This window comes from Sorex araneus, chromosome 10, assembly GCF_027595985.1.
Source record: "Sorex araneus isolate mSorAra2 chromosome 10, mSorAra2.pri, whole genome shotgun sequence".
In the NCBI taxonomy this organism is placed as follows: Eukaryota; Metazoa; Chordata; class Mammalia; order Eulipotyphla; family Soricidae; genus Sorex; species Sorex araneus.
In genome coordinates, this window is record NC_073311.1 from 55,137,795 (window position 1) to 55,153,008 (window position 15,214).

General features: G+C 43.0%; 1 protein-coding gene across 2 annotated transcripts in view; it reads right to left on the reverse strand.

Annotated features, from left to right (window-relative positions):
- The window catches only part of PLBD1 (phospholipase B domain containing 1), a 58,848-nt gene that overhangs the window by 23,215 nt on the left and 20,419 nt on the right, over positions 1 to 15,214 (reverse strand). For both annotated transcript variants that reach the window (XM_055118225.1, XM_004611302.2), the window contains exons 3-4: positions 7,348 to 7,431; positions 6,005 to 6,143 (exon numbers count right to left, since the gene is read on the reverse strand). In XM_055118225.1, coding sequence (XP_054974200.1) covers positions 6,005 to 6,143; positions 7,348 to 7,431 — 223 coding nt within the window. The remainder of the gene's footprint in view (positions 1 to 6,004; positions 6,144 to 7,347; positions 7,432 to 15,214) is intronic.

A 15,214-nucleotide genomic window follows, 5' to 3' on the forward strand; every position in this document is an offset into this window, starting at 1 on the left:
TCTAGTGATATTTTGAGTCAAATACTAATTCTTTGAGTCAAATACTAATTTTCTCCCCCCTCTTCCTTTTTTTTTTTCTTTTTGGGTCACACCCGGCGATGCACAGGGGTTACTCCTGGTTCTACACTCAGGAATTACTCCTGGCGGTGCTCAGGGGACCATATGGGATGCTGGTATTCGAACCAACGTCGGCCGCGTGCAAGGCAAACGCCCTACCCGCTTGCTATCGCTCCAGCCCCCCTCTTCCTTTTAAGCACTTGCTGTCGTGCTCGAGGTTCTCACAATTTGGTGCTTGGAGGCTGCTCCTCCTGGCAGTGCTCGGGCGAACCGCACGGTGCTGGGGAGTAAGCCTGGACATCCTCCATGCAAAGGTGCACTGCAGCCCAGTGTGCTATTTCTCCAGCCTGCTGGAGCTCAGGGATTCTTTCTAGAGGGAGGAAGGCCGTGCACTGTGAGAGCACACACACTAGATTCCGACAGTGTCTCCCAGTCTGGGCCACCACACCTAACTCCAGGCATTGCCAAAATAACCTCTGGGGGGAAATCACCCCTTGTGGAGAACCAGTGCTTTATAGTAAGGACTTTCCACTAAGGGGCTCTGCGTTCTGGTTATGTTAATGAATTCAACAGCATTAACCCTGGAGCAACTATCAGGCTTGCACATGAACTAGTGCTAACTAAAGAGTTGATCCAATGCCCAGGGGAAAGTGACTACAAGTTGGTTTTGAGAGAGAGATAAGACAGACACAAATGACACTTTCACCAAAGCCAAAACCAAAATCAACCAACCCCCAAACCAAGAAAAAAACATCGAAGCAGAAAAGGCAAGCACATTCTTCATATATTCTCTTTGTTTTTCATTTTGAATTAAAAACATTAACTCGGGGCTGGAGTGATAGCACAGCGGGTAGGGTGTTTGCCTTGCACGCAGCCGACCCAGGTTCGAATCCCAGCACCCCATATGGTCCCCTGAGCACCGCCAGGAGTAATTCCTGAGTGCATGAGCCAGGAGTAACCCCTGTGCATTGCTGGGTGTGACCCAAAAAGCAAAAAAAAAATAAATAAATAAAAATAAAATAAAAACATTAACTCAAGATGAATATTATTCAAGATTTTCAAAATTATAATCGTCTCTAAATGAATTGTCTTCTATTCCTGTTTATATTTTGTTTTGCTTTGTTTGGGGGCCATGCCTGACAGTGCTCAGGAATCACTCCTGGCAGGGCTCAAGAAACCTTATGTGGTGCTGGGGTCTGAACCTGGGTCTGTCCCGGGCACTATCTGGCCCCTCTACTTCTCTTTTCTATCTGCCCAGGTCTCATCCTATCACCTATCTCCAGTTATCTCCAGTGCTTTCTTGAGCAAATCTATTCTATACATAAGAAACTGTTATATATGGTCAGCCTTGTGTGAGGTGATATGTGCTCTGTGCCTGGGCTTGAAAGCCCATCACCTTACTCTTTCCTCTTAGTTTATTTAATGTGGCATCTTGGGAGGCTCCCCACATTAAACATCTTACTCATCTTTTCAGACAGCATTTTAGTGAATGAAAATATGTATGTACACATTTACACACACATACTTGGCATAACTGGCCCTACTCAGGTCTTACTCTTGGCTCGACGCTAAGGGATTACTCCTGCTGCTACTCAGGGGACCATATGTGGGGCCAGAGACCAAACCTGGGTTTTCTGTGTGCAAGGTAAGTGCCTGCCCACTATATTGTCTCTTTGGCCTGCATTATGACATTTTAAACCAGTATTTCATTGATGGGCTTTATTGACAATCTGGTCTTTCCTATTATAAATAATATGACAAAAACCCAATCTTGATCCATCATGTTGCATTCCTAAGAATCTCGAGGAGAGATGCCTAGAGGGGTTCTGATGCTACCAAATATTGCCAAATTGTTCTCATTGGGTTTGTCTAAATTATGCTCCTACAGCTCCAGGTACATATTAAACATTTACTTTATTTTACTTTGATAGACAGAAAACAGTATCACTGCAACTTATGTAGACATTTATTTTGTTTTGATGAAGACTATAAGGGCTGGAGCGATAGCACAATGGGTAGGGCGCTTGCCTTGCACGAGGCCGACCCAGGTTCGATTCCTCCGTCCCTCTCGGATAGCCCGGCAAGCTACTGAGAGTATCTCACCCACAGGGCAGAGCCTGGCAAGCTACCCGTGGTGTATTCGATATGCCAAAAACAATAAAACAGTAACAAGTCTCACATGGAGATATTACTGATGCCCACTCAAGCAAACTGATGAGCAACAGGATGACAGTGACAGTGAAGACTATAAGCTAGGGGTGTCATTCAGTGTTTGAGTGCTTGTCTTGCATATGTGAGGTCCTGGGGTCTGACCCCCAGAATCCCCTGCACCTCCAGAAAAAAGGTTGATTCCATACATATTAAAAAGGATAGGGAAGCACAACTTAACAAAATATAACAAAAAGCAAATGCTATTATGCCCACTTTGCAGTTTAAGAAGGAGAACATTACATGCCGCCAAAACGCACAGCATAAATGTCATGTGCACTTCTATGTTTATTGCAGCACTACTCACAAAAGCCAGAATATGGAAATAGCCTGAATGCCCAAGAAAAGATGACTGGATAAAGAAACTATGATACAACTACACAATGGAATATTCCTTGGAATGCAGCTTATATTCCAAGGAATACAAGGGAAAACAAAGTAATGAAATTTGCTTATAAATGGATGGACATGGAGAGTATCATTCTGAGTGAAATGAGTCAGAAGAAGAGGGGCAGACATAGAATGACTGCATTCATTTGTGGGACATAAAAAATACAGTATGAGACTATTACCCATGGACAATAGAAATGAGGGCCAGGAGGACTGGCTACAGCTGGAAGCTCATCACAAGTCAGGGGAAGGATAGAGGATATTTAGGATAGAGAAGGGACCACTACGACAATGACAGTTGGAAATGATCGCTCTGGAAAAAATTAAGGGCTGAAAGTAAAAGTAGATAAAGGAATATACATGATAACCTTATGATACTTGTACCACAGACCATAATGACCAAAAAGAGAGAGAAAGAGGAAGAGGAAGAGGAAGAAGAAGAAGAAGAAGAAGAAGAAGAAGAAGAAGAAGAAGAAGAAGAAGAAGAAGAAGAAGAAGAAGAAGAAGAAGAAGAAGAAGAAGAAGAAGAAGAAGAAGAAAGAGGAGGAGGAGGAGGAGGAGGAGGAGAAGGAGAAGAAGGAGAAGGAGAAGAAGAGGAGGAGGAAGAGGAGGAGGAGGAGGTAGAGGAGGAGGAGGAGGAGGAGGAGGAGGAGGAGGAGGAGGAGGAAGAAGAAGAAGAAGAAGAAGAAGAAGAAGAAGAAGAAGAAGAAGAAGAAGAAGAAGAAGAAGAAGAAGAAGAAGAAGAAGAAGGAAGAAGAAGAAGAAGAAGAAGGAAGAAGAAGAGGAAATTTGGGACACTGGAGGTGGGAAATGTACAGTGGTGAAGGGATTGGAACATTGTTTGACTGAAACCAAATCATGAATAACTGTAATTGTGTATCTCACAGTGATTTAATAAAAGTTTTTTTTAAGAAAGGAAGGAAAGAAGGAAGGAAGGAAGGAAGGAAGGAAGGAAGGAAGGAAGGAAGGAAGGAAGGAAGGAAGGAAGGTAGGAAGGAAGGATGGTAGGAAGGAAGGAAGGAAGGAAGGAAGGAAGGAAGGAAGGAAGGAAGGAAGGAAGGAAGGAAGGAAGGAAGGAAGGAAGAAAACAGAACATTACAGAGCCTTCAGAGTTCCTAAAATCCTCATCGCCTCCTTCCTGCTAGTGACAACTGTTCTGATCAGTGGCAGGAGGGACACAGCAAGGACTGTGTTCTCAGTCCCCTTTAAAGCAGCTGCTCGCTGTGTCTCGCCAGGAACAGGAGGGTGAAGAAGTACTTGTGTCAATTTGTTTGAAGCTCTGAGGAAATGCTTTTCTCCTTTCCAATTTTTTAATAGTAATGTCTGTTCACATGATTCCAAATTCAAACATGCAAAATAAGGTACATTCAGAGCAATGTCATTATTATGCCTACTCCTTACAGTCTTTAATTTTTTTATAGATCACTGTTTTTTACTTTTATATTTTTATGTCATTGTTTCTGCTTAAAAATAGCAGCAAATACATTAATCAGCCATGATTCAGAGGCTCCATATAATTTGGCGCCATATAATTCAGTGTCATATAATCTCATCAATGGCCAAGATTCAGAGACTACGAAATAAAGCTTCAGGAAGAGAGCAACACAGAACATCATGAAGCGACCTCTAATACTCGAGCCCACGGATGTACCAAAAGTAGCAGGCATTTGTTTGGGTCTAACATGCATGCTTGTAATCTCTTATACAAGGTCTTAAATGGCTCCAGGATGAAATACAATCTTCACACACTTTCCTAGCACGGTGGTGGGATGGTGCACGGTGGTGGGGTTGGTGTTTGGATGTTATCTGTAATGAACTATCGTGAACAACTTAATAAAAATTAAATTAAAAAATATTTAACTCCAGCTGTATCACCTTATTTAAAGTTTTAGAATTCCTGGAGGAACATCTCATACTCTATTCCACTGATGTGCCGGGTCTAGCACACATTGGATCGGATGCAAGGTAGACGGCAACCAATCTCAATTAACAAAATGCTAGCACACAAGGCTCAACTTGGAACAGCATGTTAGTAATCTCATATAGAAGGGCTCAATGGCTCCAGGTGAGATAGAACAATCTTCACATACTTTCTTCTAAGGAAACCTTTTTGGATAATTTTTAGAGAATTATTAATAATAAGCAACACAAAATAAAGTATTTAGGGCCTGATATTGGGACAGGCTCGGGTGATAGTCGGAAAAATTCTAAATAGTGGCAGTGGGTAAGGTGTAACAGTGGGAGGGTTGGTGTTGGAATATTGGATGCAATAAATTATTGTGAACAACCTTATTAATAAAAGAATCAAATATATATTATTTCTCCATATAACCATCTAATTTCCATTACTTAATTTTTTATTTTTGCTTGGGGGCCACACCCCGTGTTGTTCAAGGCTTACTTTTGGCTCTAAGCTCAGAGATTACTCCTGTTGGTGACCAGGGGACCATGTGTGCAAGGGATCAATTAAGAACTGTTGCACAATTTTCTGTGAACTTTTTGTATTTGTTATATATATATATATAAATTTGTTATTTATATATATTTGAAGACACAAAACAGACTCTACAAATGGATCTCTGCATTCTCTTGAAATTTTTAATGGTTCTATTTTCAACAAAAAAAATTATGTGACTGTGTATGTATTGTGATAGAACTTGTACACTTAGACACTTGCCCTAACAACCATTTAGTCTAAAATACTAGACTTATTAGATTAAACAATCAGTCCATTCATACCAGACTCTGAACCTATCCCAGAGCAGAGGCCTATGAAAGAGGTTAAGAAAACAGAAATAAATTGGCTTGTGTGTTCAGCTGAGTGACTGATAGCGTGAGCGGTATGGTACGATGGGTAAGACAATGCTTGTGTGCAAGGAATGCTCTAGTCCTAATTTGATCAGCATCTCATTGAAAAGTATTTATTTTGATTTGGGGCCACAGCAGTGGTGCTCAGGACCAAGTCCTGGCTCTGTGCTCAGGGATCAGTCCTCGAGGAGATCAGGGTACTGGAGATCAAAACCAGATCTGGGGGCTGGAGCGATAGCACAGTGGGTAGGGCGTTTGCTTTGCACACGGCTGACCCGGGTTCGATTCCCAGCATCCCATATGGTCCCCTGAGCACCGCCAGGGGTAATTCCTGAGTGCAGAGCCAGGAGTAACCCCTGTGCATCGCCAGGTGTGACCCAAAAAGCAAAAAAAAAAAAAAAAAACCCAGATCTGCCATGTTGTAAGGCAAGTGCCCTATGTAGACTATTGCTCTAACCCCTGATTGGAATTAATTTGAAGATAATGTTTACCACGACTGCCATACCATCTGAATTCTGAGAAGCTTCTTTAAAAATCCTACCTTTGTATTGTCTTCTATAGCTCTCTTTGTTGCTCCCACATACAGCCCGTCCAGCTGTGCCATAACGTAGCCCATGTGTCTCCAGAATGGGTCATCCTTATTTTCTTTGATGTTATTCCGAGTCCACTCATCTTGTTTCCTGGAAGAAAAATTAGATTTGTGCTAGTGATTTCCAGGGTTGCTCATCCAAAGCTAAGTCAGACCTAGGCAATTCAAGATGCTATACTCAGTCTTCAGTTGCTTGAAGTTTAGATGGTGTAATTTCTAGGGCACTTTGAAAGAATATTAAGGCAAGTGCAGTGATTTGCCCGGGAACTCTTCCGTGGGATGCTCTAGTTTTCCCCATGTGCTCTCTATCCCAAACCCAGCCTGTCTGTGATATTTCCCTACCTGTGACTCTGAGAGCCAAAGATATCACAGAGAGTTCAGGTTTGTTTTGTATAAAATGTTACTGTCTCACACTCCAATATGAAAAGACAAGTTCATTAACTCTACTTCTGTATGAAGTTGTAAAGCTAAACAACAGTGAAGAAACTCAAAGCAAAAGGTGGTATGTGTGTGTGTGTCTATTTCTATGGAATTGAACCTACTGAGTTTTAGCTGATGCTTTGTAGAACTTAGCATTCAACAAAAAAGTAGTTTCCTGTGGAGCTTAGAGAGACAAATCAAAATCAAAAGCCCTTCTGTCCCCCAAATTAATCTCTAGCCTTTCATTCCACACAGAGACACTTTCTGCATTTCTATAATGTTTTCAATATTGAGAGTGATTGGTTTTTAAAAACCGATTCAAATGAAAATGTTTCTCAGAGGATGCTAAGGACTTTAGCTAGTACTAGCACCCCCCCTGGGATTGGCTGGGATTGGTCAATGGAACCCAGGGAAAGAAAGCCCCTGAAAGGGAATAGGCCCCATCCTTCCTGAGAATTCCTCAGCACCAGCCTGAGCTTTGAGAGAGCCCAGATTAGAGGATATTTGTTTGCAACCTATTTTCATGCTATAGCCAAAATACATTATCCCTTATCACAAGAGCTACTCCAGTGTCCGGGAACAAAGAGGTTAAGAGAGGCCTAAGGCATTTGTCTTGCAGGCAGCTAACCTGTCTAGGTTCCATCCCCCGATCACCACCAGGGGTCACTCCTGAGCACAGGACCAGGAATAGCCCCTCACCGCTGGCAGAGTGCCCCCTCCTCTCCCCTTCATCTCCCCCCCCACCCCCCAACTCCCTGACCTCCCCAAGAAAGGAGAGCTAGAAGAGGAAATCGCAAGACCAGCACTGCTGTTTGAAATGACAGGTCCAGGTCTTGAAGTCTCAATCATAAGAAGCGGAGCGTTGTAATACGTACATCATAAAATCCTTCACTTTATCCACGATGAAAGGTTTCTTAATCAGCTGGGGGTAGAGGTTCACAAAGTGGTCATACATGTGTCTGAAACAATAGATGAAAACGGTTACATTTCTCTCTTCTTATATTTCTCCCATCACAGAACATAACCCAATCTTTTGGCTAAAAAGGATGTCATCCTCTATTGCAAACATTCCCGGGGCTGGAGTGATAGCACAGCGGGTAGGGCGTTTGCCTTGCACGCGGCCGACCCGGGTTCGAATACCAGCATCCCATATGGTCCCCTGAGCACCGCCAGGGGTAATTCCTGAGTGCATGAGCCAGGAGTGACCCCTGTGCATTGCCAGGTGTGACCTAAAAAGAAAAAAAAAAACCCAAAACATTCCCTCATATTTATTTCTCTCTCTACTTGCTTATTTATCTAATCTCTACCTTTGTGATACAGGGATAAAACCCAACATCTCACATATGAGAGACAGGTGTTATATTATGCGGCCCTTACTTTTTATTCTCACTCTCCCCAATAAAGTAAAATAGCAATTAAAAATTGGGAAATAGTTGCAATGTATAGAAATATACATCATAAACTATTCTGTCACTATCTTAGTATCTACTATTCAACTTACTAGATTATGTCTTGTCACATGTGTGGAATATATTTCATAAAGATAGAAACATAAGATAGATTTGAAGCTCCTTTGTACATCTTCCGGCCCTAATTCCATTCTCCTTCTCTGTCCCCAAAGATTACCCACGTTGAGGGAGTGATTTGTAACCCTCATGCTTGTTTTTATACCATTACTACATATATGTACCTAACCATAAGTATAATATTTACTATATTTCATACATAAGCGTACAATCACATTATCATTGTTGCCTGTTTATTTATCTCAATATGATACATTAAAAAAAGGTATCTATTTTATTACCCGCAGATCAAATTTATTTTCCCTCCACAAATAGTATTTTATGGGATAATTATGCAATGATGCATGAGAACATTTCCATAACAGATGTTAGTTTTTCACTATCATAACGAACCTGCAAACTCAGCTGTTCTTTAAAATATTTTTACATTTTGTGTGTTCTAGAAAATATACATATAAAGCATATAAAAGTAGAAATGCCTAGTGAATAGTTCACAGTTTGCCAAGTTGTGACTGCTCACCTTCCCATAGATTACACTTCTTGTTTCTCAGCCTTGCCAATACTTGCTATTAGCCGACTTAAAAAAAAATCCTTTTTTATATCTTATGAGCTTTGGGTGGTTTCTTTAATATCCATTATTCTCAAAATTATTATTTGATAGTCTTTATTTATTTATTTATTTAGATTTTGGGTCCACACCCAGCTGTGCTCAGGCCTTACTCCTGAGCCTGTGCTCGGGGATCACTCCCGGCAGGGCTTGAGGGACCATACGGAATGCTAGGGATCAAACCTGGGTTGCCCTGTGCAAGGCAAGCACACTCCCCACTGTAACTATCACTGTGACCCCAATAGTGTCTATTTTTAAAACTTACTTTAAAAATTAGAATCCTGGGGGTTGGAGTGATAGGACAGTGGGTAGGGCGTTTGCCTTGCACGCGGCCGACCCAGGTTCAATTCCCAGCATCCCATATGGTCCCCTGAGCACCGCCAGGAGTAATTCCTAAGTGCAGAGCCAGGAGTAACCCCTGTGCATCGCCGGGTGTGACCCAAAAAACAAACAAAAAAAAAATTTAGAATCCTCAGCCCACAGTTACCATGTAAGCAACAATCCGGCTCCGCAGTTTGAGCACAAATCTGGAAAGAGATGCTAGCCAAGATACTAAAACTCACAGGTACACGGGTCTTTGGACTGAGAACTCTGGGGAGCCCTCAGGAGGGGGGCGGGGGGCTGAGCCCCTGCCCTGCCGAAGCCCGGGCAGCTGCACCGACACCCCACAGCCGCTGCCATGCCAAAGGCCCAGCTTCACTGCTTCATGACGAAAACTCCACAATGACACCGAACCCACAAAAATTCCAGATACACCAAGTCTGAGGGCTGAGAACTCTGGGGTCTTCTGGGCGTGCAGGTGGGCAGTCTCCCCCACCCCTGCACTGCCAGAGGACCCCGCAGCCACGCCCACATCGCCTGTGGCCACCGTGGAAGCAAAGCCCAGACTCACAACTTGACCTCTCATCTCAAGTGCAAGGCAGCCGAGCTGCTGAAACTTATCCCAGGTCCTGGAGATTCTGAGGCTGCGAAGTGACACCGTTAAACTCCGCAACATTGACAGCCCCGCTCACAATAGTGAGCTCACCGCATTAGGTGGGGAAATAGCTAGAACTGAGCTCAGGAAACAAAAACAGTCAACACAGAAGGCTCAGCGAGGAACAAAACAGCTTAGTAAACCCTCCGACAAAGACTTGATGGCCCCATGGTGAGATACAACAATTTTCACAAACCTCCTTTTACTGACTTTTTTTTTATAGTTCCATTAGCATATTTGTTGTAACAAGCAATGTAAAATTAATTCTTTTGTGCCTGCTAAGGAATCGAACCTTTGGCAAGCTACTGAGAGTATGGAGCCCACACGGCAGAGCCTGGCAAGCTACTCTGCGTGTTGGATATGCCAAAAATAGTAACAATAAGTCTCTCAATGAGACGTTACTGGTGCCCGCTCGAGCAAATCGATGAGCAACGGGATGACAGTGACAGTGACAGTGACAGTGCCTGCTAAGGAGGGAGGCTGGGGGAGGGGTGCGGGTGGGAAACTGGGGACAATGGTGGGGGGAAGGTCACACTGGCGGTGGGATTGGTGTCGGAACATTGAATGCCCAAAACAACTGTATATGAACAACTCCGTAAACTATGGTGTTTAAATAAAGTTAACAAAAAAATTAGGTGCATCTCCTCTGTTTTTTGTTTTGTTTTGTTTTGGTTTGGTTTTTGGGTCACACCCGGCGATGCACAGGGGTTACTCCTGGCTCTGCACTCAGGAATTACCCCTGGCGGTGCTCAGGGGACCATATGGGATGCTGGGATTAGAACCCGGGTCGGCCGTGTGCAAGGCAAACACCCTACCCGCTGTGCTATTGCTCCAGCCCCTCCTCTGTTTTTTGATATACATTTAAAACTACTGACATACATCACTGTGTACGTCCTGTTGGCTTGATACAGTTATCTCTTGCAATATGATGATTACCATTGTAAAGTTAAGCAACATCTGTCACGTCACATAATTATAATTTCTTATTTGTGGTGACAACAATTAGCATCTACTCTACCTGCAACTTCGAAGTTTATAAAGTAGCATTGTTTACAACCCCTATGCTGTGTATTAGCTCTCCTTGACTCCTTTATCCACTATTTGCAACGTTAACTGCATCCTCCCATTAAAATATTTTAATTGACAAGATATCCACTCATATTTCTTATGATTCTTATACGCTTGGATTTATATCTATCTTTTCTGTCTTCTATTTTGCACTCCTATTTTTGCACTCCATTTTGTGGTTTCTTTGTTAAGATAGCATTTCATTTTTATTATGCTTTTTATATTCTGCTAAAGAGCAGCTGTAAATTATATTTCTATTCATTAAGTAATTATAAAAATTAACTACACCTTTTAATGACATTAAAATGGATTTTATATTTCTTTATTCAAACATGACATATTTTAGCAAGCTTTGAGTACTCAGTAATAGCATTTCTCTATCATTTTCTTGTTCAAGTATTTGGTTTTTGTGTAAATGTTTGGCTGAGATTAAATCCAGATCCTTTTACAAGTGAAGTATGTGCTTTACCAATAAGCTACACTCCGGCCAGTTTGAGTTACCTTTTAAACTAACAATTATTACTTAAACATTTTAAACTTAATGTTAAAATTAATAATTTATTTTTCTTGTATTGCTCATTGCTCCTTATATCCAAGTTTACCTTTTGAGATTCCTATCAAAAATTATATCCTACAATAGTTATAGAAGACCAAGAGAAGGAAAACATTTTAATTTATATATCTGAAAATATCTTTATTTCTCTCCTGCTCTTGGATAGTTTAAAGAAGAGTTATAAAATACCTTGCATATACTGAACCTGGGTTCAACCCCTGACACCCCATAAGGTCCCCCAAGCACTGTCAGGAGCGATCCCTGAGTATAAAGCCAGGAGTAAGCCCCAAGCACCACTGAGTATGGCCCCAAATCATATACACATATGATTTGTATATAATATAAATAGTATTTGTAATAGAAATGTTTATAACAATAATTATTTACAATATATAATTAAATATTCAGGATGTTAATGTTTATAATATTAATATTATAAATCTAATTTCTAATATAATTTACATTGTAGAAAACATATTATCTAAATGTAATGTATATCATAAATAAATAATATTTTACATATATACAAACAATCACGCTGGAGCGATAGCACAGCGATTGGGCGTTGCCTTTCACGCGGCCGACCTGTGTTCGATTCCTCTGATCCTTTTGGAGAGCCCAGCAAGCTACCGAGAGTATGGAGCCCGCACGGCAGAGCCTGGCAAGCTACCCGTGCGTATTGGATATGCCCCAAAAAAACAGTAACAGTAAGTCTCTCAATGACAGACGTTACTGGTGCCCGCTCAAACAAATCAATGAGCAATGGGATGACAGTGACAATCAACATATATTCCCTGTAAATTTGGCCCTGCTGTGGTGGATGAGAAGCATGCCATTTAGCTGAGATTCCACTGTAGCATAGCTGTTACAATTTTCTTTTTCTGATAGCTATTACGATTATTCTCTTTATCTAAAATTTTCTATAGTTTCACATGCCATGTTGTAGCAATCTGAGAAGCTCAATTTCCCAAATAAAGATGACCTCTTTCTCAATTTTGATAAAAATCTGACTTATCACCTTGTCAACTCTTGACCTTGGGTTTCCTCCAGACTCCTTTTTTTAAACTTCAACTGGATATATGCTGAACTTTCTTGCTCACACATAGAAGCATCTGCCAAATAACACTTCTTTTTTCTTTTTTTTTTTTGGGATGTTTTCTTTTTTTAAAAGTAATTTATTTTTTAATTAGTGAGACACTTCTTTTTTCTTACCTTTATCCCTTTATCTCTTCAGACAAGATATCAATCATGCCAATCATACCATACTACTTTTGGGGTCAGAACTTTTGTGTGTGTTCAGCCAAGAGTTTTCCCATTCTCTGAATGTTTGTAAAGGTTCATTTCCATACCATTCATTCCATAGGAAGAGTGCAGGTCTACTGTGATGGAACCGCGCTTGGTTAATTTGGTTTGAGGTCACCCTTTCCTTGACTACCCTAAGTTCCTGGGTTCTTAGGAGTCTGTACAATAGGACACACACCAGTAGGAGTTACTCTGAGTTTCTAGTTTATAAACAGTCCAAAAGCTGCAAAGTTCCTTTGCCCCCAGCCTCTGCCCCTCTCCTGGGACCCCTGGGCCTCACCCACCAGTGGGGGTGCTCCTTCCCCCACCTCAGCAGGTCAGTCAGCACTTCCGGTTTCCTGTTCCATGTCTGGTTGAAGGCATGTTCCATGTTACCTGGAAGCCCAGCCAACATCACAACACGTGATGTCCCCGTGTTTTAAATCTCAGCAAAGTGGGTACATCGAATTGTGGGCCCCTCACATCCCCTGGAGGGAAAGTTTAGAGTCTTGCTTTGTTTTCACTGTGCTGCCTTTCCGTGTCCCTGGAGGTTAGTGTTAGAAATCAGAGACAACAAGAGGGATTCTGGGCCTCTGTACCCTGGAACTTAGAAGATCCTTCACCTAGGAGCTTCTGGAATGGAAACTGATCAAACAAAAATAGTTTATGAGCAGGAAATGCTTGGAGCAGGGACACTCCAGTGGAGGGCGTGGGCTTGAAACATCGTATGTCTGAAACCCTCCCATGAACGGTATTGTAAATCATGCTGCCTAAAATTAAAATTCTAGAAAACGGGGGATGGGGGGGAATAGTTTCATTGTGTTAAGTCAACTTGAAATCCCTTGAAATCGTTCAGGTTATGGTCCCTGAGTTTAATGAATTTCACTGCATGTGAGCTTTTTCCTTTGAATTCTTTTTTTTTTTCTTTTTGGGTTACACCCGGCGATGCACAGGGGTCACTCCTGGCTCTGCACTCAGGAATTACCCCTGGCGGTACTCAGGGGACCATGTGGGATGCTGGGGATCGAACCCGGGTCGGTCGCGTGCAAGGCAAGCGCCCTACCCGATGTGCTATCACTCCAGCCCCTTTTCCTTTGAATTCTTGGTGAATATTTTGTTTTCCTTATTTGTGAGGGAGGATTGGGGAAGATTGGGCCCCATCGAAGGTGCTCAGGGCTTCTTCCTTGCTCTGTGCTCAGGAATCACTCCTGGTGGGGCTCAGGGGACGGGCTGGGCCGAAGGCAGATGCCCTACTGCTCTATCAACTCTCCCGCCCCAAATATTTTCATCCGTTTAGTTTTTGCTTCTGTATCTTTTAGGATGCCACTTCTATTCTACTTCAAAGTGTTTGCCTTTGCCTCTTACCCCTAATTTGCTTTCACTTTCTGAATCAGAGACAATATTCCCTGCGTATTCCCCATGGTGATTAATCCACATATACGTATCGCACAGGAGTGTAAATTGAAGCTTGCTTCCTAATCCTGGGTCCTGCTAGCTGGCTGTGTGGCTTTCATCTAGCTACTGAACTTCTCTGTGCCCTGCCCTTCCAGCATATGAGGATACTGGTATGGATGAAATAATTTAACCACACATGTGAAATGCTTTGATAATGTGTGACCCATTTAAGTGCGACGTAAGTGCTAGTTAGTGTCATCATTATCATTCAGTGGTTCACAGTAAGTTCAGAATAATTACTAATTATTACTCGTTAAGCGATCAGTCATTTAATGATTTTAAGTGGACTGCGTCTCACTGATCTTTGTCTTCAGCCTTGACCTAGAAGCAAGATCCAGTGTGGAATGTCAAAAGGATCTCACTGGGACTGGGGGTGTGGAGGAGAAACTTTTCCTTGTTTTGCTTGGGTGGTGCTGGCGATGCAACCCCGGTCTCCTGCATGTAAGGCTGGTGCTTTGCGGCCGAGTCGCACCCCAGACCGAGAGGCGATGCCTCAGCTGTTTCCCGGGGGAGGAAAGCAAACACACCAAAGGCTCTGCCTTTCCCGACTTCCTTCCGCTGCTGCCTTCATCTTACGCTGATCTGTTTCCAGTCTAGTTTTAACAACGGGGGCATCTGCCTACGAACGAAACAGGAGCCGTCCTGGCCGTGCCCTGGCACCAGGCGGTGTGCGTGATGCAGAGCATGACGCTCCCGTGGGGAACGCCAAGGGTGCTCACCTCGGCAGATGCTTCAGTAGCCGCTTCCTGAAAGAGTGGCGCAGACCAGGCCTGCGCCATCCCCACCCCAGCGTCATGACTCCCGGAAAGGTTCCATGACTCACTTGATTGAAAATTCAATGTCTAGGTATCAGCTTTTCCATCATTCATGAGATATCAGAGCCAGGATCTGCAGATCTTCAGGAGCCGCCCCAGTGAGTCCTTGAAGCCGGGGCAGAAGCTCTGCGGGGCCAAGGTTCCCAGGCCAGGCATACCCACGACACGGCGAGACGGACCCCGAGCTCGGATTCGTCTGGTTGAATCAGAACAGCAACCGGGATCCTCACAAGCCTCAGTGAGCATATGTAATAAAGTAGGACTTTGGGGGCAGAAGTCCTATACAGACTGTACTTTTGTGGGTCACTCCTGGCTCTGTGCTCACGAATGACTCCTGGCAGTGCTCAGGGGACCATGAGGGGTGCTGGGATTCGAACTGGGTTGGCCCCATGCAAGGCAAATGCCTCTACCCGCTGTGCTATCGCTCCAGCCCCCCAAAGCTATGTTTTTTAAATGTGCAA